Source organism: Leptosomus discolor, chromosome 2 (assembly GCF_034619465.1).
Source record: "Leptosomus discolor isolate bLepDis1 chromosome 2, bLepDis1.hap2, whole genome shotgun sequence".
NCBI lineage: Eukaryota > Metazoa > Chordata > Aves > Leptosomiformes > Leptosomidae > Leptosomus > Leptosomus discolor.
This window is the reverse complement of record NC_141392.1, coordinates 125,447,784-125,474,990: the sequence shown is the minus strand read 5'-3', so window position 1 is coordinate 125,474,990 and position 27,207 is coordinate 125,447,784. Positions and strand designations below refer to the sequence as shown.

General features: G+C 50.0%; 1 protein-coding gene across 1 annotated transcript in view; it reads right to left on the bottom strand.

Moving 5' to 3' along the window:
* Nucleotides 1-16,575: 16,575 nt before the first annotated feature.
* KIF13B (kinesin family member 13B) overlaps nt 16,576-27,207 on the bottom strand; it is a 128,972-nt gene continuing 118,340 nt past the window's right edge. Inside the window, exons 39-41 of the mRNA XM_086460354.1 lie at nt 22,510-22,572; nt 19,952-20,975; nt 16,576-17,393 (exon numbers count right to left, since the gene is read on the bottom strand). Of these exons, the coding sequence (XP_086316480.1) occupies nt 17,101-17,393; nt 19,952-20,975; nt 22,510-22,572 (1,380 nt within the window). The 3' untranslated portion in view covers nt 16,576-17,100. The remainder of the gene's footprint in view (nt 17,394-19,951; nt 20,976-22,509; nt 22,573-27,207) is intronic.

Sequence of the window (27,207 nt, the reverse complement as noted above, 5' to 3'; positions counted from 1 at the left end):
GGCAAAGAGATAATGAAAGTAAGTTATTAATTAATATTTCTCACCCAATATATTCCATTAAGAATATTAAGCATATATTCCGTTCCTCAAAGCACGTTTGACTTTGGATGGATTTTTTTTTTTTAAAAAAGTCTGCCTGCTGATAAAGTTGCTGCTATCTCTCTTTGACAGGACTGTAGTGACAGTCCTGCAGATATCCTTCAGGAGCTAACCAGAGCCGGGCACTCACTGCCCAGAAATGCCATCTCATTTATGCATTATGGCAAGCGAGGAGATCTTTTCAAGACCAAAATGACAAAGACTCTCCCTTGACACGTTGAAGCTGTTCTTCTGTTCGAAAGATGAATATAATTTTGGAGTGGAAAGCAGCAGCAGGAGCATCTCACCTTTCTGCGTGCTGGACAGAGTGGTGTGAGTTGAGGTGGAGCTCCGTTGGGTTCCGAATGGCAAAGAAATTCGACGTGTTGCTGGGAAAGCCCGGGTGTGTTGCACAAAAGGCGTAACTACTGCTTGAGAAGGGCGAACGTCTTGGCTGCTTTGCTGCCGAGGTAGTTGAAGCAGTTTATGAAATGCTCTGGAATCTCCCGTGTCCCTTTCTTCGTGCCAGCGTGTCTTCGTGGCGCACCATAGAGCATCACAGAGTTCGCTGGGGAGTCGTTAATGGAAGTTGAGACAGGCTTTTGTTGATGGGTTAGTGGCCCATCAGTTTAGCTCAACATTGACAGCTTGGCACACAGCTGCTCCTTGGGCAGTAGCAGTTTAATTCTGCACCTCTCCCTTCCTTTAGAGCTCTTCTAAGTCACAGTCTTCTTTCTCCAGGTGCTCAGAAAAAATAAATACTATTGAGATGAGGGAATAGATCCACTCATTTGCAGAGCTTATCGGAGTTCGCATCAGTTGAGAATCTGCGCCTAGATCTCAACAATACTCACTTATTAACGCTGGGATTTGTAGCAGAGCAAGAACGAAACGGTCCTGAAGTTGCAGTGCCAGTAGTAATTCAGTTCGGTGAAGTGGGCTTGAAAACTGAGCTTCTGGTTAGGAGTAAAGAGTGAGTGAAGGAGCCGTGGGCGTTGAGACGGTATTTGTAAACGTGTTGAGGAAAAAAATACTATTCTGTTTATAAATCCATTGGATATAAATGGTAAAATTTGTAAAGGGTTATGTGGGAGAGGCAGACACTATCAATTAGGGGATTTTTTTTTTTTTTTTTTTTTGCCTTCGGAAGGGCAGGATGGCTTGTTCATCCCGTTGGATGAAGTAGATAGGATAGGGCGGGCGTTTGCATCAGGATCGTGGGAGGCCGTCTAGTATTCAGGTTTCCCTTGTCGGTGATAGACTGGTCCCTTCTGGCCTTAATTGTAAAACTATGATTCCAAAGAGGAAGACTTGTCTTTTACCGTTATAACCTGTTCGTTGTATTTAATCATTTATAGAGATTTGAGTACTGGAGGGGTTCTCTGCAGTAAGAACTTCTTTAGAAGGTGTGACTTCCCATCAGAGAACATATTGTGCCTTACGTCTCTAAACCACGTGAAGTTCCAGTTGTGTGTGATAAATACCTTTTTACACTTTGTACTTCTGCCATAACGGGAGTCAAACCAATGTCGTTTTGATAACAGGTGGTTCCTGTGTGCTGCCGTGTTCCTTGGATTTGCTCCAGTATCTGACAGACTCAAGTCTATCCGTTGTACTGACACAGCGACACACCTTCATACCAGTCGGTGTTGAGCAGCTAAAGTAGCTCTGGAACAGCATTATTCTGGTCAGCTGGTATTTTTTTCTTCTTATTTGAAAATAAGCAAAAGAAACCCTGACCAAAAGCCCAGGTCAGTCTGAATTTCTAATCCTAAATTCTTCGTTACGTTAGACATTCGGGCCTATGAATTCCAGTCGTTAGGGTGCCTTGCCGTGATTTTTACCCAAGAACATTCAACGTGGAAATCATTCAGCATGAATAAAATTTGATCAGTCGTGACCATTTCCTCTAGCTGCAGTGCCTCAAGCAACTGGTGGTTTGGTTTTTTTTACAAACACTTTCATCGCTTGCCAGAGTGCTTCAAAAAATACCACAGCCAGCAGAAGTCCTCTTGCTAAACTGGTGTCTCCTCTTTTTTCCCTGCACTGAGCCTACATTCCCTTGAAGGAATTCCAGACGAGTGTTTTGAGCTATACCTCCTCCAGCTGCTCTGAGCCATTCCCTTTCCTCTGAAGCTGATTCTCGTTGGTACTGAATTCGTCACGCGTTGCTTTCCCACACTTCAGTTCTTCTCCTAGAGCTGATTTCTTTTATCTTTCATCCAAGCCCCTTCGCACCCTGGTAATATTATTTTACCTGGTTTACCCGTGGTTTTCTCATACTGAAGTGCTCTGACCCGAACCCGTGGTTCTTACAGCCTTTAAATAAGGGATATGTATTATTTCCACCCTAATAAAAAGCGATCTGGTGTAGTGCTGAAGCTCAGATTTGGTTCAGTCTTACGAAACCTTCCGAGCTTTCTGCCAGCCAGAAGATCTCGGGTTTTTCCAGCATGGTTAGTGAGCAGCCCTTCCCCCCTTCCCTCATTTCAGTTTTAACGCTTAGATTAGCCAATCAGGGAAACAGTAAAAATAATCTTTTGTTTTATTAATACTCACACCGTCTTTTTTTTGCTGGGCAGACTGGTACCGGGCCATGCGCTTCAGCAGGTGCTCGGCGTTGTTCTGGGAGCTCCCTTGCAAACACAAAAGCGTGTCTCAGATACGGCAGCGCTTCTAAACAGACTAATTTGCTGTTTCTCGCACACAATCGCAGCGCTCAGGTTTTTCTGTCCTGTTCAGTTCCTCGTGCTGGTTGTGGTTTGCTGCCTCTCCCGCTCCCCTTCGGACTGGCTTGTTGCTCTCCGTGCCCTTTCTCCCCTTTTGCCTTCCTCGGTGACTTGTGCCATTTTAATCTTGTCCCTCCCTGCTTTCTCTTGTTTCTTCTTCTTCTTCTCCTCTTTTTCCTGTACAGGCACTTTATTACCTTCACACGTTCAAGCAGCGTATTTATGGTTAGAGGTTTTTTAATTCCTTTACTACTACTTCAGTCCAAGTCAAGAGGCGTTCACCTTTCCTTTTGCCTGTGAGACGGTGCTGTATCAGTTGCTGACTTGAATCCAAATAGATGTTGTCCACAGTGCAGTATGAATATGAAAAATTCTCTCTACTCTGACCATTTTTTTGGAAAAAAAAAAAACAAACCTCATAAATTCAGTCAATTTACAGCAGGTTCTTTACTTGCAACCTCCTGCGTGAAAGAGGGTAGTTCCGAGGTGTTGGACCGTGGCTAACAGAGAGGGACGAGGTCGTGGTGGTTTTGCTTTCGTTGTATTTTGTCTGCCTTGCGGTGAGTGTTGGCAGCTGTCGTAGTTTGGGGCGGTGGTTTCTCGTGGCCAGCGGGCTGTTGCCCGCTTTTGGAACGCGGGGGCTCGGGGCAGGCCGACGCGTGGATTCGCGTCGCTTTGCCGCGGGCGGCCGTGTGCTGGTTCCCCTTGGCGCTTCGTTCGCCCAGGGCCTGGGGTCACTTTTTGCAGCCAGAGGAGCTTTTTCTTCTTATTATTTTTTACGCATTGTTTTAGATCTGAAGACGATTGGAAAAAGCTTGAAATTCTTTTTTCCTAATGAAACCAGAGTTTGGATTTTGAGCTTCCCATCCTTCAGTATTCCCCACTGAATTTCCTCTTTTCTCTTTTGGCTTCTGCCTAAGTCGAGGTGTCGTCCTGAGACTCGTGCTGAAGTGAAGCTCGTGGCTTGGTTCTGCTTGCTGTGGGGTCAGAGCCCCGTTGGTTCTGTCGCGAGGGACAGGTTTCCCATTTCATCACCCCTTGCAACACAAACTCGAAAGCAAACGCCCTTTCGCTTTGCTGTTGGCTCGAGCCGTCCCGTGAGTCGGGTCTTTCCGAACCTCAGCCCCCCCGACCCTCCCTGCTGTGCTGCCGGAGCCGTTCTCGAGGGTTACGGGCAGCCCTTCCCACACCAGCGCAGACGCCTGGCGTGCCGCTGCTGGCTTAAACTGGGAGAGCCCCGTGGCTCTCTGGAAGTCAGACGTCAGATCCGATAGGATCAAGCGACATCGTCGTGCCGCCGAGGCGCCGTGAGACAGGATTGTACCTTAAAGATAACACAGGAGTAACAAATTCGGACTAGATTTAGTTCAATAGCAGTTCTATCAAAGGGTGACAAATAAAAGTCAGTGGTGTCCATGGGGAGCACTATTTTCTTGACAAATCGCCTTGGCTGTCTCCCTCTTGGTCTTTATGATCTTCCCAAGGCTGACGGAAGCCCGGGAAGTGTGAAATATGTGCAGTACTTTTTTAATTTTCTTTTTTTTTTTTTTTTTTTTCTTAGTGTCAATTTAAAAAGTGCCTAAGTGAGTAACAGGACTCCAGAGTGAGCTGGAGGAATAGGGTTAGACCTCATTTCCCTCTTCAGAAAAGTCCCTGCAGTCCCTCCGCACGTACAACTCCAGACGAGCGGCGGGAGCCCGGAGCCCTGCGGAATCCGGCTGGAAAGAAATCCCCGCTCCCTCCTTGTGCTGCCCCCCCCCGCCCCCCGGGTTTCAGTCCGGTCGGTGGGCAGCTTCCTAACACGTCCCATTTCTCAGCCAAACCTTAGCAATCTCCGATTTGGGGTGGGTGGTAACGAGAGGGGAAGCTTGGATAGAATTCAGTAGGAAACTGCCTCTTGGATTGCAGATACAAACAGCATTCCGCGTGCCCCTCCGGGTAGAAAAAAGCAGATATGCATGTTCAGTCACCCCGTTTTGGAATCACAGAGGCAGTTTCTTCCCGAATTCTTAATTATTTCTAGGCCTGTAATAGTGGCACCTGCTAAATGTTTTGTCAAAATAATTGTAACTGCTGGCGGGTGGTTATAATTTTGTGGACAGAGGTGAGAATTTTATGTGGGTTAAAAAAAAAAAAAAAAAGGCAAACCAACCAGATAGATATCAGTGCTAGTTTAAAGGAGAATTTCTTCTGACCACAGTAAAAGGAACTACCCAGAACACTATTATTAAGATGTATTAGTACCGCTTAAGGATTCAGGAAATGAAAGCAATCCATATGTAGATGTTTTGTTTTTCATTAGTTACGAAATGTTGTTTTCACTCTGACAACGTGATAACGCGTGAGTTGGGGAAGCCTGGGAAGTGACTCTTGGCAAGGAAAGCTATAAGGACATCTCTTCTGCAGAGAGCAGAAGATGAGCTTGTAGGATGTTGATGGGTGTTGGTGTAAGCAGTGATCAAACGGGAATCTATGGCTGGGGCACTGATGAAAATGAAGTGTTGGTGGAGCCTCTCGTACGCACGGGCCGTTCCACGCCGTGCCGTCGCCCTGCTCTGGAGATGCCTTTTTTAACGGTGACTTGTTTTTTTTTTTCCCCCTCCCCTAAACCAAGTGATTGTCCCTGACAGTGGTTGTAGTTGAAAACAGTCACGTGGTAGCGAGTGTTGCAAAGACGGCGGGACGGCGCCAGAGGCGCCCAGAAAAGGAAGCGAACCCCCTTTTTGGGGTCTTGCGCGGCGGCGAGGCTTCGTGCGGCTTAATTCCGTCCCGCTGCCGCGGCGGGTGTCGCGCCCACCCGGCACCCTCCGCCGAGGGCGAGCGAGCGCGCGCGTCTGCGGCGGTGGCGCCGCCCGCGTTGGGCGGCTGGCGGTGGCCGACGGTCACCGATGGGGCTGCCGGGCGCTGCAGCGACCCGCCGTGAGCCGCCGCCTCCCCTCCCCGCCGGCGTCTCCCGCTCGCGTAGTCGTTCCTCCCGCCACGTGCCCCGACGAAAGCGGCGCCTGTGTCTCTCGTCTGCTGTAGGTGTTGTGCCTACCTCAGGAGGTAAACGTGGTATCCTGGAGCCGTGCGTTCACAGTCCGGTCGTCTTTTTTACATGAGCACTAGTGCGCACACGCACGCACACACACACACACACACACACACACTGGAATGTATATTCTCCTCCCCCCCACCCCCAAATAACCTCTTGACCTGATCCTTGCTGTAGCCACCACCAACTCCTCTTGCAAATTGGATGCTGCTTTAAATGTGAAAACAAATGTTTCAAGAAGCTATAAAACCTGAATGAAAGCTAAAGCTGAATTTATAAAGCCTTGTTGCATATGAGCCAAAAGTGCAAAAAGCTCTATATAATGAACTAACCTGCCACTCATATAAATATAAATATATATAAATATATTAAAATCAGACTGTTCTACAAAATTGTGTATTTGTATTTTTGTGTACGTACAATTTTCTGCTAAGCAGAAGGAGGATGTAGTATAGGATGATGTGAGAAGAGATTTTGTTTAATCATATTTCTTTGTTACTTATTTTTGTTAACATCCAGATGCCTGTCTTTGTCTTATGTGTATGACACTGTTCCAAAGGTGCAGTATCTCTCTCCCGCCCCCGTACTAAACCTCTCTCGGGTAACGCTACCCATCGCCGTCAGACCCCGCAGATACGCCTCGGCCGTGGCCTTAACAAGGGGCTGCTCCCTCGGCTCGGAGACGTTCTGCTTCGTGTTGGCGTGGAGGGGGCGCGCGTGGGGCGGCTCCTCGCGGTCACGGCACCGGTGGTCGCTTCTCCGAGCACGCCGCCTGCCCACCCGTGGTCTTTGCTTCTGGCCCTCGGCCTGAAATTTCGGGGGGGGGGCGGGGAAAGAGAAGAAGAGTGCGGTAGGGTAGGTGGGGAGGGAGGATGGATGGATCCTTGTGTTGGGCAGTTGCTCGTGGAAGGAAACCCCAGCTCCTCCGCGGAAGCCGTGCTTGTGCACCAGGGGAGCGAATCCCGGGTCCTGCCGCCGCAGAGGGGGACGGAGGGCGGTGCCGGGGGGGAGCTCGTGTTCCCCGCCGCTGCCGAAGCGTCTTCGTGCTTCCAGGAAGGCGAGGTGACGGGGGGGTGACTTCCCCTGCGCCCCCCCAGACCCATCCTCCCCCATCCCGGGCGCTGCGCTGAGCCACCCCCAGCTCCGTGGGTCGCAGCCGAGTCGCGGCAGCCTTGCTGGTCGAGGTCCGTCTTCTTATCTGGCAGTAAAGGTACTGATTTTTAAGAAGAATATTCTAAAATCTTCTCCAAATCACTGCGTTTATCTGCAAGATGCCGACGGGTCCGCTCCGTCGGTCGTTGCGAGGAGAGAAGTAATCGTTTCTCTCCCTTGGTGCACCCGGGAGTCGTTACCCGCCCGTACGGAGCGGGGAGCTGCCCAGGGAGCGAGGGGGGCGGAGGAGAAACGGGATCAACCAGGGCGTAGTGGGAAAACTAACGCAGAGCTTTGGGCACGAGGCGCTGAACGTTCACCTCCCAGCTCCGCCGCGGAGCCTCGAGGCAAACGGGGCCTTTCTGCGTGTGTCAGTGCTCCCCTCCCCGAAGTGCAGGCGCGACTTAACGCCCATCACGGCTTCCTCGGGCAGCAGGCACTGCGAAAGCGCCAAGTAGCAACTTCTTCCCTCGTGTCCTTTGCTCTCTTCCTTTCTTTTTCCTTTTTTTTTTTTTTTTTTTTTCCCCTTTAAATTTAATTTCGAACATCATTTGACCTGAATTTTGGCCCAGGGAGAGCGATACTGCATCTTTCCATGTAGGGCTCATATTTATAACAATGTGTAATGACTGTAGCAAAAGTCCTTGTTTCTGTATGTGAATGGACAGAGAAACAAGTGCTCTATTGTATTGATGAAAATAGTTAAAATGAGTCCTGTATCATTGTATCTCCTATTCTGGATTAGTGCCTTTTGGACAGTAGACTGTTCTGTAATTAAAATGTAGTATAACTGCTTTTTTGTACAGTTTTGTTTTAATAAAACTTTTTTTTAATTTGTGTTTATTTTAGTATTGTACCTATTAGAAAATAAAAATGTATAACTCGACCACGAGGCGTTTCTTCTATAGTCCTTTCTGTGCCAAGGTGTGAAAGGCCGAGAGAGGCCTTGGACGCAAGAAAGACCCAAAACGTGTCTTGAGAACTTAGTAAATGTAGAAGATACTCACTCGATTGAGAAAGCCTGAAGTCGTTGTGCCTTCCCGTTTTTCTGAGGGTGGTCTCTGGGAGGGGCGGAGGTGGTGGATGCTGCGGAGGTGGCGGATGCTGCGGCGGTGCGTTCGAAGCATCCCTGCCTGGGAGTTCGACCCACGGGCTGAGGGCGGGCGCCTTTGGCGGCTCCTTCCCCTAAAAGAGGACCTTCAGAGCAGAGTCTGATCTCCTGCTTTGGGCGTGGTGGTTTGCTGGTCACGCAGGAGCGTCGTGGTCAAGGAGATGGTGTGTGCCGGGCAGAAAGGTGCCCTCGGCTCCGGAGACCTGCCCCACGGGGCCCTCTTGGGAGTCCCAGCCCCACCTCATGGGGCCCTTGCTTGGAGGGAGCAGACTCCGGGGCCGTTTGGTTACAAAACCACCAAGCTGTTGAAGCTGCTGAGGGGCGAGGGGGCCTTGGCTGCGTTTTCATCCTGGTCTTGGGGTGCTCAGCATCTCGGGGGGGGGTGTCTGGGTCTGCGGGGTGGGTGGGGAAGGGCCTCAGGACAACGGGACGGAGTTTCTGCAGCTGGTGGGTGTGAATGGGCCAGGTAGCACGACAGCCCTGATGTCGCAGAAATGGGTTGATTTCTTGAAATAGTGTCTGGGTTGTGCCGTGCTGGTTGAAACCGGTACGTGCAGCCAAGGTTTGAGGGTGGTTTTGGGGGCTTTGCTCAGGATGAACACCCCCGAGACAAGGGGCTGGGCACCAGCGTTGGCTCAAGATCTAGAACTGAAGGCGAAGCCCCCAGACCTGTTGGCTTTTGAGCCGTTTTTCTCACTGGGTTTTGTTTCTTTACAAGTTAATCCCCAAAACACGTTCCATTTCTTTTCTGATCTCCATCGGAAGGGCGACCCGCTGGAACAACTCGGCCATGAGCTGACGGCGCTGCCACCCATCAGGGCCCGAGTCCCCCAGGTCTTTATGTTGGAGGGGAGAGGGGGGATGTTGGAGGACCCACAAGTAGAAGGCAGGAGTGGCGGGGACGGGGCCTTTCCCGGCGCGACCGGGTGCACACAGGGAGCCCCTTCCCCGGGAGAGCGGTCACTGTCGCAGCCCTGGGCGGGGGATGAAGCCCAAAGCCCACTCCCTGCCCCACAGATGGAAACCAGGAACACAGAAAAGCTCTGTTGGGAGATTTTTATTAAAGAAGAAACTCCGAGCGGAGGCCTGTGCTTTGCACAAAACTCCGCTCCCAGCCCATTTCGTGTTGGTGGTTTTTTCCCTGGGGAACCAGATAAGCGGGGTGCAGCTTGAAAAACACCAAAACCAATGAAACACACGGCTCAGCTCGGTGGCCAGAGGCGAGCAGAACCCCTTAGACATCTGCCCAGCTCGTGGCAGAGCATCTCCCGCACGGCTCGAGAGGCCCGTGGGTGCCCACACTCACCTCCAGCCGCGCCGGTGCCTCCACCACTTGGAGACAGGTGAGGACAATGAGAGTGGGATTCATCTGAAGGAAAGCAGGGGGAAAAAGTTGTTCTTTGGGGTTTGGTTTGTTGTTGGTTTTTTTTTTAAAAATTTATTTACCTGCTCATTTTTTTGTTGTTGTTTGTTTAAAACCAGCTTTGGCTGCAGAACAGAAAGCGCCGCGCGGTGCGGTGCGGGGAAGGTGTTACAACCACCTTCCGGGAAGAGCGAGGTTTGAACAAAGTAACGCCACTTCAAAAGGCGCCTGTGTTTCAGGCAAAGAATTTTTTTTTTTTTTCCCTCTTCTTTTTTTCAGAAGGTAAAACATTAAAGGAAGTGTTTTTTAAAAAGAAAAAAAAAAAAAAAACAGCTGTATTTTTGTGCGCTGATTGCAAGACAACACCGATAAAAATATCCTTTGCTAAATGACTTTCAGCAGGGATTGTGGAATCAACACGGCATTTGTTGCTTAAAAAAAAAAACACAAAAAAAAACAAAACCAAAAAAAACCCAAACCACCACCAACAACGAAAAAACCCCAACACACAAACCACCAAATAAAATAAAACCACCACCACCAAAAAAAAAAAATCCAAGTCAAACCCTGCCAGTTGTTTCCAACATGAAGCTGTCTTTTGGAGAAAAATGTTGCCAAAACAAAACAAAACAAAACAAAACAAAAAAACCCCACAAAAAAACAACTACCAAAAAAACCCACAACCAAACCACCGCACATGACCTGGGCGAGCATTCTGAGGACACCCCACTGCCCTGAAACACGGGTTGGGTGCGTCGGGGTTCTCAACACCCCGAGGCCTTTGGGTTGGTGGTAGCAGAGCTCCCCGCAGCGCCAACGACCGTGCCTGAGCCCGTACCTGCAGGGTCACCCCCGAACCCCCAGCAAGGTCAGAAAGTCCCTGGGAGCCCCCCCCAGCCCCCTCCATGCAGGGCCCTGCAGCGCCCAGGGCTCCTCGCTGTGCCAGGGGGATACGAGGGGAGACGGGTTCCGCCGTGCTCTGGGCTGGAAGAGGCAGAGCCAGGCACGGCGCGGCTGCCAGGGGCCCGGCGTTGTTTGGCAGCGCTTGTGCCGTCAAACGAGGCTTGTGCCCATCGAGAGGCTCCATTAAGCGCCGGAGTGAGGCCCCGGCCCTCTCTGTGCCCGCTGCAGGTCCCGTCGTGCCACCACGGCCGCTCCTCGGGCACTTTTAGAGCGAAGGGACAACCTGCAGCGCTGTCCCAAGCGGTTGGACCCACGGTGCAACAGCGAGGGGAGCAGGTGGTGGCATGGGAGACGCTTCGCTGAGCTACGGGCGGTTGCTGGGGGTTTGCAAGGGCCTGGGAGGGATGCTGCGACAGGAGAAATTGGTGATGTGTCTTGGTTGTGTGTTTGTGGGGTTTGGATTTTTTTATTATTTAAATTTATCAGGTTTTTTGGGGTTTGTTTGGGTTTGTGGGGTTTTTTTTTTTGTTTGGTTGGTTGCGGGTTTTTTTTTTGGTTTGGTTTGATTTTTTTTTTTTAGGTTGCTGCTTCACTTCCATCACATTAATTAGAGACATTGATAATCCATAAGCGACGCCTGCCCAGCCTCTCGGTGCGCTGCCCAAACCCCCTGCCTGCAGCAAACCCCAAGGGCAGACGCCTCCAGTGCTGTCCGTGCCAGGAGGCTGCAGCAGGACAACACAGGGCAGACGGCCCAGAGCGGGAGGGGCGGTGGTTTGGTGCTTGGTTTGGGATTTTTTTTTTTTTTTTTTTAATGAGATCCAACGCTTTTACACCACAGACCCAGGCACCGCAACCGTACTGCTGGGCTTCCCCACCCGCCTGCCACTGGTCCCCACAGGAGGTACCGGGGCCAAGTTTTCAGGCTGTAGGACCCAAGTTGCCCTGACCAGGAAGGAAATGAATTTGCAGTTTTCACTCCTCTGTGCTGCACCTCACCTCAGCCGGGTAACGCCACTGACAGCGATGCCCCCGGGACGGACGGGGCGGCTCCGAGGGCATTTCTTGTTTTTCAGACCAGCAGTTGGGCAGACAACCCTGAGCCCATCTCACAGTTCTTATAAAATAAACCATTTCTTCAGCCTTACATCTTCTCCTTGAATTCAGAACCAGGCCAGGCCGGCTCTGGCACCAGCCTCTGTCCCTTTCCCCTCGGGACTGGCCAGCGCAAAGCAATGCTGAGCTTGGTGCAGCCCCTCTTCTCATCCCTTGCTTGCTGCGTCTGTACAAATTGGGGCAAATCAGGCACCACCAGGCTGAAACTACGATAAAATAAGGGTTCAGCACTAAGCTCTGCTCTTCGGGAAGGAGCCATCCCCATCCCAGCTCCCTCCCTGCTAACCAGCTTGTGGAGTTTTAAGCAGTTTCCCCACCAAACTTGCCCCAGCCCAGCCATCATCCCCCTTCCTTGCCCCGGGGCCCTTGACCCAGTTTTGGGGGTGCTGCAAGCAGTTGTTTTTTACAGCCCACAAGGGGAACAGAAAGCGCAGAGAAATCACTGCAGCGACTAAGGGCAGGGCCAGCAGCAAGAGCCCCTTGTCCAGCCTGAAGCCCACCAGCCCACGAGCACAGGGGGAGTGTGACCAGACCTCCATCTGCTTTTATTTAGTGTAAGGACAGGGAAAACGAGTGTTAAACAAAGCCTTCCCCTGGCTGCCCACTGCTCCCTGGACCCATGGTCTGTGGGCAAAGGGTTAGTCCCCCCGAGGATCCAAGAGGAGGGAGGATGGAGGGAAGGGAAAGCCGTGGGTTTCCGCTGGTCAAGGGGAAGGTCCCCAAAATGCAGGCAACAGGGCAAAAGTCTTGTTTGAAGCATTTCTCAGCACCCCCGAGTGATGCGGCTCCACCGTAGGGCGGCGAATGCACCTGAACATTCTGCTGAACTGGATTAACAACGCGCAGACGGACCGGCTCTAAAGAAGATGTTTATTTAGGTACTGCAGGCTGCGTTGCATGTATAATACAATATTACAGTAATTTAGTATTGTACAGAAATAATTAAAAACTTTACAGCTCATTACAAAGTATCTTTGGATTTCAGCTCGTTGGAAGGACACCGACAGACACCTAACACCCCAGGACACAGCCCCTCTTTATATACAGACCCACGACATTTACAGAAACCCACAGCAAGACGAGCTGGAAGAGGCTCTCCCGAGCCACGGCGGCGGTGGTGAAACAGCACAAGGTACCTCGGCTGCGCTGAGCCCGCCCGGGGCGCGCGGGGAGGACGGGCACGAGCGACGAGGACGCCTGAAGCGAGGCGGGAAGGCGGCGATTCCCAGGCTGCCCGTTACTGCTTGGAGCACGGCTCCTCCAGCGGCTCGGGAATCAGTTTGGCAGGGGAAAGCGAGGGGGAGAGCAGCCGCCTGCTCCTGCCGGGCAAAAGGTGAAGGGGAAGGGTCTGCAGCTCGTTCCTCCTGCTCTGCTCAGGAGCCCCAACCCCCCGTCCATGCTCTCTCTGCTGAGGCGGTTGGGGGCCAGAGCCAGGACAAGGCTGTGCCAGGAGGCACCGCCGCCGGCCAAACCCAGCCCGGGCCGGGGGGCTCGCAGCAGGCAGTGGTGGCCGAGCCTTTCTGGGGGGTGAAAACCACGACGGTTGGTTTAGGAGGAGGGTGGAGAGGGCAGAAACGGGTAAAGGAGACCCAGGGACAAGACACTTACGAGCCCAGCTCAAGAGTACGCTGTAGCGTGACCAGCCTGCACCCGCACTGCTCCTTGCCGAAGGGCTCGGCCGCCGGCAGGGCGGTGGGAGATCCGGCCCCTCGCTGCCCCGGGGATAAGGCACTGCAAAAACTGAACTTCTTGTGCAAAGATCGGGCAGTACCAGCGTAAGGACGACAGGGAAAAGGCTCCTTAAGGGCTCCGTTACCGCACAAGCGGCCTGTACAACACCCACGCTCGTTTCATACGGGTTTTCACGACCGACAGGTAGGAACGAGGAGGGTGTCTTGGTTCATAGGGGAGCAAAGAGGCGTTGAGCATCCCCCCTCACGGGCAGCAGCGGGGAGCTTCCATCTCAATCACCAACAAAACTCTCTCCGTAAGGACTCAGGCGGTATTACCACACAGAACTCGTTTCTATTCGTTTTCCTCAACTAAACTACTTCATTAAACAGCAAAGAAATGCGGCTGTCGAACTGAAAAGGTATCATTTTGGGCACAGAGATCGAAACACCACGAGAGTTGAACATAACACAGGAAGAACTCTTGGCTTGGTTTGAGAAAACCCCCAAAAAAATAGTTCCTCCGCAAAGCAGCCTCTTGGCTGACTCGGAGCAAGCACCACCATGACCACCAGCACCACCATGACCACCAGCACCACCATGACCACCAGCACCACCACCAGCACCACCACGGTGCTACCAAACCCCACGCCGAGGGAGTGACCTGCGGACACAGGTTCGGGCCGTTTCATCTCCTACCCACCAACACAATTTTCTCCGCCCGGAACCCAAGACCCATCCACGGCTCGGGGACACGGAAGGCAAGCTCGCAGCCCCGAGCCGACACAGGAATGACAGTTCCTGCGTTATTCCTCTGCCCTGTATAAAGTGCATGAAAAATCTTGGAAAATATGCATAGCTATTCCCATGCCAGCCTCGGTTGCTGGGCGGTCCCAGGTAAGAGCACCTCCTCCTGCACGCTGAGCATGGAGTTCTTCCGATGTTCTCTATAAAATACATATATATATATATATATATGTATAAAACCTTCATTATGGTTTTAAACTGCTTCCTGGTTAGCTGGCACAAAGTCACAGATGGCTTTGAGCAGAGGGACGTGCGCTCTGCTGTGCCAAAATCTTGGAAAACGTCTTTAGAAGAAACCTGACGTGCCCAGGAAGGGAGGGGGATAAGTCCTCTAAGAACATCCTCGCGGCCAAATGCGATGCGTTGGGTGCTCCGGAGCTGGCGCCGCAGCGGGGCGAGTTGGTCGGGGTGGCTTCGTTTTTGGGGGCAGGTGTCGGGGTGGGATTTGAGGCGAGGTTTAGCTTCAACAGTCGAACAAGACGGCAAAACCCCAGAGAGCTACGAGCGAAATCCCCCCCCCCCCCCCCTCGACCAAAGTCGACAAGTTACTCCGGCAACACCTCGTCGTGCTCGTCCACACGCCGGCTGTGCTGAAGACGTTCGCTTCCAGGAGAGGGTGGCCCAGAAGAGGCAGCGAGTTGTGCCCCAAGCCCTCTCCCATGCGCCCAGCGCGGTTCTGCGTCGCCACCGAGGGCGGCTGGAAGAGGAAACCCACCCCGTACCACTCGGGGGCGGCCTCCAGACGGGCAAACACCGGAATACGTCCTTACGCCGCCTGAGCTGCAGCACAAACACCCATTCACCCAACCGCCTTCTGCTTGACCCCTCCTGCGATGCCGACACCTTCACCTTGGTCCCGCAGAACTGCGGACCTCGGAGACAGCGGTGCAAGAAAAGAGGCTTCCAAAGGACTCGGACAGGTTCTTCCCTTCCTACCTTCCCCCCAAGGGCCCACCTAGCAAACATCAAGGAGTTGTAAAGATACCCCTAAAGCCAGGAAATGACCTGTTGAGGCTAAACCCCACGACTAAGGGTTCGGGGCTGTCCACACCAGCTAACTTGCTGCAGCGCATCAGAACAAAGTGCAATTAGAAAACGGGGTAAAGATGGATTTTGGAAAACTTACAAGGCAGCATAAGAGGCATCGTGTTAGTCAGCAGGTGATCGTGCATCAGCCACGCTCGTCACACCCCAAAACGAAACGCTGTGCGGTGGCACGGGTCACGTCTATGGAAACAGCCACCGTTTTAAACCCCAGGATTTTAGTGTCTGAATTCTTTATTGCTAAATTCCTCCCGTCGTCTTGGCTTGAATGGACAGGAGCTTCGTGCAAAGGAAAAGGAGGAAAAAACCTGTACACTAAAAATATCTTTAAAAGCTGGTCTGTACATTTTGTATTAAGATTTCTTTACGGAAACTGAGGAAACACTGAAACTCGTTACACAAAGCTGCAGGGACACACGAATCCCTGGCAGTACTAGGCATGCTGCATTGTAACCCATCCCGCTTACTTCTGCTACAGATTAGTTTCTATTTTAATTTTATTCCTTCTGCATAAATGATATTAATTACAGTAAATCAGCATAATTATCTCCTTCGCGAAGCATCCCTAGCTCCTTTGATGACAATGTGTCTTTCCCTTGGACCTCTGAACCAGATGGCTAAGGCACTTAGATACCCACAGCACGGGCACCGACTCGATACGTATTAAAAGTTCCATCGTTAATTGAGCATCCAAAATACTCCCCACGTAGATAAAACAGCTTTTGCTCCAGCTGTCCAACACCCCCCCCCCCATGATGACTAAACAAGACGCAAACAGCTCAGAATATTTTAAAAGTCTGTGGCTTTTCTTGATCTGGTCGACAACGAGCGCGTGCACGGCGACACCCGCCCGCGTATACACCCACCCGGCTACAGCCACACACCCTGTGTGCCACAGGCCGTTAAAATCCAGCAAGGGCTACCAAAAATAAAATCCAGTTTTAAAAAAAGCCAGCCCAGACCCCCCCACTTTCAAGCGAGAAGGTTAGTTCTGGGGACGACTCTTCAGCCGGGGCGGTTCGGCTGGCGACGGAGGCCCCTCCTCTTTGGATCGGCGCCCGGTGCGGTGGATGATTGTAAAGCGCAAACATTTCATACACTAAAATAATAAATAACAATAAATAGACTGGATGAATCCCACCGTGAGGACAGGGACCCTCTGCTTCGCATAACTGGTAAAAATCCGAGTGTCTCCGCAGGCTGGGGGAGGAACATCGAAGCGCTGAAGCGCCGATATCTCCGCAAAAATCCTCTCGGCCCACAGGGCAGGACCAAGAAGAAGGTCCTGCCGCTTTGGGGCAAGTGAGAGAGGGGATCCCATCACGGTGAGAGCGCACGTTAAATGGACTAGACAGCAAAATCCGCTCGACTCCCCTCTTTCCTACAAAGAAGGGATCAAAAATATTACAGAGCCGGTCACAGGCCTTCTCCTGTTCCCAGCAAACGGGTGGGAACGATTGTGCCGAGTCCCACAGAAGGCGAGAGGAACAGGGCAGTAATCAGAAGGGGCACTGGTCCCAGGTCACGCCACCGAAGAGCTGTTGCTTTTTTAAATAAAGGGGGTTTTGGCGGGGGGGGGGTGGGGGGTGGTTTTCTTTATTTCCAAATAAAGTTTTACGCTCGCTTCTCTGCCTGCCTGGAGTCACCAGAACCTTGCCCTTTCACCGTGTATTACGCGATACAGACACAGCTCTTCCGAAATTAGAACTGTTATTTTGGGGAGGGGTGATATTTTTTTGTTGTTGTTGTTTTTTTGGAGAATTGCCAGTCACAGCGAGAGAAGCGCCGTCACTTGAACGATTTGCGCGTCTCCTCCGAAAGGTGGAGGAGCGCGGAGCTTCCACCCACCCGCCGCCACGAGCTCTCACCGGCTGCCGTCGGTCAGACCCTGGAGCGTCACGATCTGTAACAGGAAACGAAGGACGTAGATCCAGCACCACGACAAGGCAAAGAATTAACGTGCCAATCACCCAAAGCAGAGCAACGAAAAACCCCTTCATTAGTGTTTGCCACAAACTAGAAGTTCACACGGTTGGTTTGGCTTCCCGAAGCTGGAAGACCCGCACGCCGGGCGGCGGTGGGGTAGGGCTGCCTCAGTTTGCCCAGGATTTCCTGTTCTCCGCGTTTTTCTGGCTTTTCTCCGGTCGCAGCGTGGATCCTCCCTCCGATTTCGCCAGGGCCGTCAGCGAAGCCAGGTTGGAGGCCGAACCGGAGAAGCTGCCGCTCTTCCTGTTCTCGGTGGCGGCTCCTCCTTGCAACCTCAAGCCGGCGCTCCGCCGCCTCGCCGGGCCCGTGGCCTTTTTAACTCTGCCTGGTTTCACCAGCAAGCCGTAGCCCGGGTTGCACCTGAAGTACTGCTTCCCTCCAATCGAGCCATCGTTCTTACCTTCGACAAGAAGAGAGAGAGAGAGAGAGATGAGCGACAAAATGGCTTTTGTCCTGTGGGTACGGGGGGCTGCTGGGAGGACACCCGAAGAAAGGAGGAAGAAAATGCCGAGAGGGAAAGCGCCTGTTCCCTATAAATGCACCGTGAAGGTAAACACCCAGGAGGGGAGAGCACAGCGGGGACGAGAGGACAAAGCCGCCACGAAAGCAAACAAGACCGAAGATCGACACCCTGATGGATATGGAGACAAGTCTTCCAGCGCCCAGAGGAGCAGCGAAGCGGGGGCAGCCTTCCCACAGCAGCGAAGATAAAAACCACATCAGCTGGTTTGAGATCTGAATGGGATAAAAGGAGATTAGAGGAGGCGACAGCAGAAGGCTGGACTCGATTCGGACGGCTCCCAGCTGCAGGCTTGTGCTCCAGTGACACCAGTCTCCTTCTCGCTGCTGAGCGCCGGCAAAGCCACTGCATGGAGACAGCTGCTCTGAACGGGACGCTCCACCTTACTCTTCCTCCCCGCTCGCTATTCAGGGGAATTCTAGAATTTCACCAGAAGTGTGAAATAAGTCAGTTCAGCAATAGAGGCGTTAGCCAACTCTCAGGAAGGAAGGAAAAGAGAAAATTAAAAGAGCTCTGGGTTTTCTGAGTTGATGAGAGCCTGAGCTTGAGAAGAGTTACTGCTGCCGTGTCGCAAAACCTCCGCAGGACAGCAAGAACAATCTCTTTATGCTGATGCTGTGGAGATCTTTCCGTTTCCCTCTTTGGATCATTTAAAATTCTCTCCATCGCTGCTGTGGGTACCGGGACAGAGAGCGCTCCCACCTCTAAAGGGAACGTGGAAAGACACAACAGCTCCTCAACCAACATAAGGGCACCCCTTTCGTTTTACGGCTGTTTCCTCCTCTCTACCACCATCGCCGCGTTGGGTCCAACATACCCTCACACAGCCAAGGACTTGGACTTCTACCCCTGTTTGTAGTGTGACAAGGATACAAGTTCATGACCGTATTTCCCAAGGGAAGCTCCAGATACGCTAGATGCCAGTTAATGCTCCAACGAATCAGGGACTTAATCCTTGGTGGAAACAGAAGGGGGGAAAAAAAAATAATAATATCCCGTAACTTTGGCAGCAGAGTCCTCAACAGAGCAAAAATCTCGTAGGTGGTTGACTCGTCCACGGAGAGCGAGGCTGATGCTTACCAGGTTACGTGCAGTGAAATGAATCTGTAAATATAATTTCTGTTTTCCAATAAGGCTCGGAACGGACTGAGAATTGGGTCTACAACTTTCAAAGGGATCAGAGCCACAGTTTGCTTTCCAGGGTGGCAAACTCCCGAGTTTTCTGAAACCAGCTGAAAACACCCTGCCCAGTTCGGCTTCCATGAGCACACCACGCGCAGGGAAGAGGACCGCTCGTTTAATGGGAGTTCTGGATCCTGGACACAGGATTTATCCGGGTGAACGGCTCCAACCCCAGGGAAGCATGGGCAACTCCCCAGGACGTGCCAATTCACCGAACACAGCCTATGCTGCAGCTCGGCGAAAAGGATTTAAATAAGGAGCTTTACGGGTAAACCAAGCCCTCTTACTGCCAAAGGCAGCCGTTATCTACCGCTTGCCTCTCGGATTTTCCACTACCACGCCCTGCCTTCCCCCAGTCCTGCCTACTCCTGGAGAAAACGAGTCCCATGGAAGTGGGCACGAACCTGCAGAGGGAAGGAGTCACGGGGCTCCAGCAGAGAACAAAGACCAGCAGAGAACAAACGCCAGCCACCACCTTTCTTTCATCTTGTGCTGAAGTCACTGGTTTTTTTCCTACATCGTGCTACAACGGCACGTAGGAACAGAGCCTCCCCGGGAACAGCACCCTGGCTTCCAAAAAGTATGCATTAGAGGCTAAATTTTGGGGAGTCTACAGTTGTACAGGTAGGAGTCAGGCAGGAACGACAACTGAGAAGCTGAAAGAAACCTTAAATCACCTGTATGTCCTGGTGGTCAATGTATGATCATTTCCTACTGGTTTTCATGCATATAGGTGTATATATATATATACACACACAGAATGTTTTACCATTTTACAGCTTATTTTAAAATAGCTTGTGAGAGACTTAGGTGACCTGTTAAAGAGACTTTGCAACTTATCGAGCCTGAATGTTCCTTTGCTTATTTGAACCCCACACCTCCTCTTGCGCTTTGGACACCCTTATCCTCTGAGCAGAAGCCCAGAAGAGAACACTTTGGACACAAGGTCTGTCTCCTGCAGCTATACACTTACCGAGCTGCACGGTAAAAGCAACCCCGATCCCCTTCCTCCATTGTAAGAAGCCAATGAAACAACTGAGAAGGGACACGATTCAGTCAGAGGTCGGCGAGACCAGGTTTAAAAGGCAGAGTGGAAAAAGATTACGGCAGGGAAAGACCTTTGAGATTTCCCTTCGCAGAACGCAGCCCGTAACGGCTAATGAACCCCCCCCCCCCCCCAGCAAAAAGCGGTGTGAAAACGAGCGCTGCACGCTGACACGCGCTCTGCTTTCCACCCGGAGTAGATCCGATTTTACCTGAAGGTAAATCCAGTTCGACACCAACCCATGTTCCCTCTTGAAAGTCTGTGGGCCCGACATATCGAACAGTGCCCGTCTTATTTGCACCAACTGTGACATATTCTCCTTCCTTCAGCCACTCGGGAATTTCGTTGGCATCTTCGGAGTCAGAAGTCACCTCCAGTTTTTCTTCTGCCGTCCCTGATCCGTTATGGTTCAGTCCACGGGCAGCGGCCACGCTCTTTTCTCCTTCCTGCTGCTCTTCTGTGTTTAGTGGACACGTGGGATCTGTCCCCAGCATGCTTGTGAAGGACTTCAGCTCTGATGTCTTCACTTTCTGGATTTTGAAGGGGGAGGCTGCAACGCTGGGCTGGGACAATCGGTCGGGATGAAGCTGTGGTTTGGGAAACCCCGGTTCCGAAGCCTCGGAAGCCACCTCTTTTTTCCTCGCTTGTCCTGCCGACTCCGTGGATTGTTTGGGGAACAACTCCTTCTTGGGAGCGGAGGTAGAGAGAAAGGGTTTTGCTTCAGTGGCCGCAGAGGCATCGTTCGCCTGCTCGCTCTGCGTCACAGGAGACGCGCGAGGTTTTGATTTCAAAGCGTCGCCTCCGTTCACTTCAGTGCCGCCTTTAGGCCTGGCGGGAGCGCTTTGAAGGCTGAAGGCAGGTGGGCTCTCCCTCTTAGTGCTGAGACAGCTTTCTGAAGGACTGTCCGTGTGCCCTGGCATGTCAGAAGAAGAGACCTGAGCCACAGCGGGAGCTGGGAAGTCACTCACTGGAGGCATCTGCCCTCCAGGTTGAGTCACAGCATCACTTCCCGCTGCAAGGGCTTCAGAGAGGGTGGCTGTCGAGACACTATGAGAAAAGTACCCACTGGAGGCTTCGCTCAGAGGACTCGGAGGTCCTTCCTGGGAGTCCTGCGCCTGGGTGTCTCCTGTGGGCTGCTGCAAAGGCACTTTGGGTGGCTTTTCCAGACTCTTGTCCGCCTCCGAGGTCTGCACTGCAGTTTGGAAGGGCTGCTTCCCTGCGTCCTCTTGGTTAATCTGAAACAGAAGAGGATAGGGACCGTGGAGCTCTGTTATCCAAAAGATCTGGGCTAAAAGGAGAGATACAAGGCCTCTGGGAAGTACTAAGGCCTTCAGCTTATCTAAATCCCCGTGTAGCTGCAGTCTCGGGAAGATGCAAACTGATCCGGAGTCAGCTTTGCAAACCCGGTAGGATTGTCACCTCATTTCTTCCATTAATAAGAAAAGTGTCAACTAAAAGAAATACGTTCCCCAATATTTACTGAAAATTATTTATATTGCAGGAACGGTCATTTGCTGTTTGAATAGCAGGATTTATATGAAATGTGAATCAGCCATGATCTATAAGTCTCTCACAGTTATTTGGCTTAACTCTCAGGATTGATAAATCATGCCTCTCCAGCTAAACTGTCATTTATGTCCCCGTTCCCAAATGCCATTCCCACCTCAATGCCGCCAGCACTGCACACTTTCACAGTATGAAATTAACTGCACCTTGTGAGATTAACAGCCCATTTTAGTGATGTATTTCTTGGCTGTAAAGTTTACTAAATCTGATAGATCAATATCTTTCGCCAGCACATGTACTCTAAAAGATTAGGATGTCTCTAAATCTCTTTGGGAGGGAGGGAGGAGGCTGCTAATATGAAGGGGGAAAAGAAGTGGTTGGAGGCCGGCAGATTTGTACGTATCCTGTCTTAACTCTCAGGCGTACTTTTTCGCTTACTGATCCAAATTTTGTTAAACGTTGTCCCAAACGACAGGATTTTCACCTTATTCTAAAGTGCCTTTTCCACTGGAAACGTAAGCGGCATTTGGAGAAAGTGGGGTTTGACTGAATGACAGGAATTTGAACCAAAGGCTAGCTTGCTATTGCTAAGTGAAACGTAATAGAGAAAAGTTTTTTGAAATATTCCTGCAGATTAAAGACATATTTTTAGCTTTTCTGTGGAGAGGATGGTGCACACGCGGACTCTGGAGCTCTGCTCTTTCTTAGGGTTTTCCCTCTTACAATTAAGAAAACATACATTCTGCTAAGACAATAAAAGCGCAGTGGGAAAAATCCGATTTGCTATTCATCAGACTGATGTTCTGCTGAACTGTGGGAGACCACGGGGTCTATTTTCTCTCCAGCTTAGCAAGAGCCTTTCTTCACACCGATATCATGAACTGGATTGAAATGTAAAATCGAGAATTAAGCTCAACACTCAGAATAACAGACACGTTCTGGTTATAGAAAGCGTCAGAGCCTAGCAATTTGCCTTTTAAAGCAGCAAAACAGCTAAATTCCAGCTAGTTAACTGCTAATTGCAATCATATGATTAACCAGGCTTTCAAATATAAAAGTGTAACCAGTGAGAGAAGCGGAGATTTTATCAGGACCTAAGAAAACACAGCGACACACGCTGCATTCATTTAACTGGCTCACTGCGAAGGAACAGCCGAAGTGCCACAGGTTGGAAGCAGCTAGGCCGGCAGCTGCTTTCGCCACCTCTGGTTTCCAGGCAGGTGAACACGAAAACTGTATCATCGCCTGCTGGGATGGGCTTACCTGTTTTATCTTGGCAGCGCTGGCATCAACGCTGGCAGACTGAACCATGATTCGTGGGACAGCCTGCAGGAATGAGAAAAGCCAGAGCATCACTCGCTTAACGGGTTAAATAGCGTCAAACGGGTAAACATTAAAACCCGTATTTGAAATTTGGGGGATCGCGAACAAACCTTTGCCACACAAGGGTGGAGCCCCGCTACGTTACGGCATTCTGAGGCCGTACTCTGAAGGGGTAAAACCTTCACCAAGGCACCTCTGAATTTTAATACATAAGCAGCACAAGTACAAATTCACAGGGTACGAAGTTTTCTTTTATGCAGTCGGACAAAGGCAGACCACTGAGCAACCAGATGACAAAGGGATCTGAGGTTGCGCTGGTCTGGCTAGTGAAATCCTCAGCTTCAGTCCATCTCCAAATCTCTTTCTCCCTCTCCAGTATCCTAATGCCGTTTAGGTATCGGCAGTGTCTGCTTCAACCCAAAAAGGACACCAGAAGCAAGGTCTACGCATCCTCTTTTCAAAGGGAGCATCGCCGCTGCCCGCTAGAGTCAACACTACGCGTGCCATGTGCTAATCACAATATACTGGCCCTGGGCTAGAAGAACCACTTCAGCCGTATCTTCTCTTCTACAGCGTGGGGCCTCATGGGAAAGCATGGACAATAAATGTCCCTCACTTGCTCCCTACCCAGGTTTTTATGTTAAAGATTGGAAATAATCACTCTCCTAAGGCTGTAACAGCAAATTGTGACACTTGACTATAAATCTTTGGCTCAGCTGTCAAACGGGGCTGCCGTGCACTGTTGACACAGGAGGGAAAGGGACCGCCAGCTCAGTGGAGAACCTTGGGAAAGGGAAGCATGAAGAACAGGAGGGAGGAGACAAGGGCAGAAACATCTCTCTTTGGCACTGTTAAATAACATGCTGCAAGCACAGGTTCATACTTTCAGGGGAGGAGCTCTTTGAGGGTGACATATTATACAATTTGGGAGCAGTCTGCCTTTTTTCTCTTTTCTTCAAGGGACCTGAGAACTTCTTCTGTAGAAAGACGCAGGCAGTGCTCATCTCCCAGGCACGCTATTTTCAGAATTCGACAATCTGCGTAAAGAACTGAAACTTTCCAGCTGAAGAGTAAGGTACTCTTCTCTGGCATCCCTTCTAAGTACAGCAAAGCAGGAATCTGACTAATCCTGTCCCCAAAAGGAATAAACACGGGAGAAAAGAACAGCTATTTTTTTAACACAGAGATGGCCAGGCACTAAATAACAACATGGTTTTGCAAAGTGAAAAAGAAACAGACAAAACACGGACAAAAACCCCAACAGCTTCGCAGCGGATCAAAATCGGGTTTTGTAAGACATTAAAGCTTCAGCTCAACAAAAGAAAGCAGGAGGGGAGGGGTTTGCTCGTCATTAAACCTGCTAATCGAAAGTACACTGCTGAAGCGGGGTTCAGAGCAAACAGGCTCTCTTTCGGGCGCACAAGGTAGCAGCGTTTCGAGATCCGTACTAGGACGCGCACTGGGGCTCCAGGAAGCAGATGGTGACCCAAATCAGAACAAATCAATGAAGCCTAAAAATAAACGCAGCGTTAGGGCTCGTGATCCAGTGGTTTTCAGGTGCCTCGTACTCCAGCACTTCAGCTTCCCTTGGAATAAAGTGGCAATCTCCTAAAACAAAAGTATTAACCTGAAAATAACCGTCGTGCTGACTTGTGACCGAATCCAGAGACAGCTTAGAGCGACGAGGTGAGCGAGCACTCTGGCTCGTCCTAAATATTAATTCAGACATGCAAGGGGAACTTGATTGTCCTAACAGCCATGTGCTTCACTTTAACAAAGACTAGAGAGGAGAGGGATTAACTTTCTTAGGAGAAAACCCTGCACATTTTAGGTTTAAGAGAAGCTTATCACGGTGTTAAAGGGAGCAGAGTATTTGGCAGAACGCTTACTCTCGCCTCTTCAACCGTCTTTGAACCATGGGTTGGTCCATCTTGGGAGTGCAAAGCCAAGCTATTAAATATCACCTTTTAATGAAAAAAAAAAATAATCTGTAGTCATGAGGCGTTGGGGCTAATCCCCTAGGCAGGCACTTACACAGCACTTCAAACCTTTTGCAGAGGTGCAGCTGAACCTCAGTGAGAAGCCAAGGCTCTTGGCTTCAAATTATCCTCGTTAAATATCTCCATGGTCTAATGCTAAAAGCACGGCATTTTGGCATCTCGGAAAGGCTCCGCAAAGGAAATAAATCACTGTCCCTGTTGCTTCCACGCTACTGTTTGTGATCTGATCTAGCAGGGGAACAGCCTGTCTCAGCAGACCTGGTATCAGGAGCTCAAGCCAGCTCCAGGCTCTCACGCTGATGCCATAACACAACTTTACCTTTTTGCCCCGTTTTCTCCCAGTATATGTGTCATCTCTGGGAAGCGCTCTGAGGTCCAGCGTTATTACCCAGAGGTAAGCACCCGGAATTGGAATAAGAAAAAGTACTTAAAGATATTTCTCACTTCCTTTTATTTCCTTTTCTCCCTTTAAAACAAACCAACATAGGAAAGTGTTTGTTCGGGGCTTTTTTTATCTCTCAAAAACCTTCAGTCTTGCAGGCTGTAAATCCATGAAATCTAAAAATCCAGCTGATATCAAACAGCAAAAGAAAGCAAACCGTTACACTTTAATCACTCCTCATCAAGTTCTCCTCCTGAAAGGATGACAAATCTCGAAACTATGACAACTTTGCCAAGCCATGTTTAGAAAAACAGGGAGAAAAAAGCAATTATGAGAAGTGGCACCTGCCCAGCTTCGGTGCTGACAAGAAACAGATGGGCAGCAACACCCTCACTGGGGTAGCAAGGGTACCCAAACCAATCTTTGTTACAAAACGTAGTCAAATTACTTGGGGGGGGGGGGATACTGAAAAAAACGTGCTTGACTATCTGTGAAGACATTTACTGGATGAAAAATATTTCTGAATCAAGAGCCAAATTCTGGCATTAAACGTTTGTAGATAGCGACTGCTCAACTAGACATATATATATTTACCCAAGGGCAAAACATGACCCTTTTACAGTGATAATTTTTGGCACGATTTCTTCAACCAAGCTGACAAAACAGGGAGTAAGAGAGAACATGAAAGCAATTCACTTTAAAGCACCTTTGAATCTTTGTAGAACAAAAATTGTCTTTTTTTTTTTCCTACGAGCTGCTGCTCTGTGCAGCGAGTTTATAAGGATTTCTAAGAGCGCCGTCGTTTCTGGTCAGATGAGAGGTCAGTTTGCACATACTCTGAGGTGACCAAAAGCCATGTAGTTACTAGGGATTCGTGTAATCTGGAGACCAACCTGGCGTGTTGGTGAGCTTGAACAGGAAAAGCACATGTGTTATCCCCCCCCACTTAGAGAGGCACCAAAATTAATCCTAAATGAACTCTTTCTCATACCCTGTATTAGATATATGTAACGGCAACCTCTTCAGTGAGCTCAGGAAACACAATTTTGGTATTTCTGTGTCATTAAACACTTTGTAAAATGCCTCTGACAACGGTGACGGATGACTTCAGTACAAAGCCTTTTGACTTCACGTCACTGGATGAAAATCCTTCAGCGTTAACACCCCGATAACGCAGAAAGTCCACTGGCAGTAAACAGAACAGGGCAGACAGAAATTATCCTCCAAGCTCCAAAAACGGTCTAACCAAGGTTATAGCCGGTGCAATCCGAAAAGGGCATTACCAGAAAACTTCCATTGCTCTTGTCTAGGCTTCACCCTCTGCAGATAGAAATGACTGAGCTCAAGGGCTGTCACACTGACAGCATTATGCTCACAGCACCATTTAAAAGCAGCTATTGGAAACTTCTGCAGCAGGGCGTAACAGTTGCTTCATTAAACATAGATTTAAATCAGTTTTGAGCACTCGGGACAAAATACTTCCACAAGATATACGCAGCAGTGCCGTAAGAATTGTGAATCCCCCAGTACGTGGCCAAAGAAGGTGAATCCATTTTAAAAAGGTCACCCATTTTAAAAACGCTCCCCCCCCCCCAAGATTCCTCTCTGCCCCCAATTTTAAAATCATTTAAAAGGCACTAATCATTCAAATATAAAATCTCCTGCATTCCAGTAGGAGGTCTGAAACCCCGTACAAGTTTGTTAGTTGTTTTTTGGCGTGTGTTTTCTTCTCTAAAGACACTGTACGTTCAAATATTAACCCAAACAAACCCCTCTTATTCCACCTTCTGTACGTGGAACATTTCCACCTGCAATAATACTTTCGAATTTCACATTTCTAATACACTTCATGCAAAATTAACCATACTGTCTTCTATGGGGTTAAATTACTTCATTCCTAGGTCTGGGCAGATTAAAAGAGTAATTCATAACCATTTTCGCGTTAGTTCATAAAGATGTTGCAGCAGTTTGCTCCAAGAACTTTAAAAGCTAGTTTTCCACACTCATTCTCATTAAAAAAACTATTTGCATGAGGATGATAGCGAGAACTGAACTCAGAAAGAAATCAAAACACTAACAACTCAGTCACAAGGACTAGACACATACGAGCTCAGCTGGCCGCAGAGGATCTGTTGAGCTATGCTGATTATAGCATCCAAATGGTTCTTTATTTGAAACTCTGAAAAAAAGCCTTTGAGATTCTAAAGAAGGTTCTCCGAGGCCACGTTATTTACATTTGATTAAGGAATGTCAGTT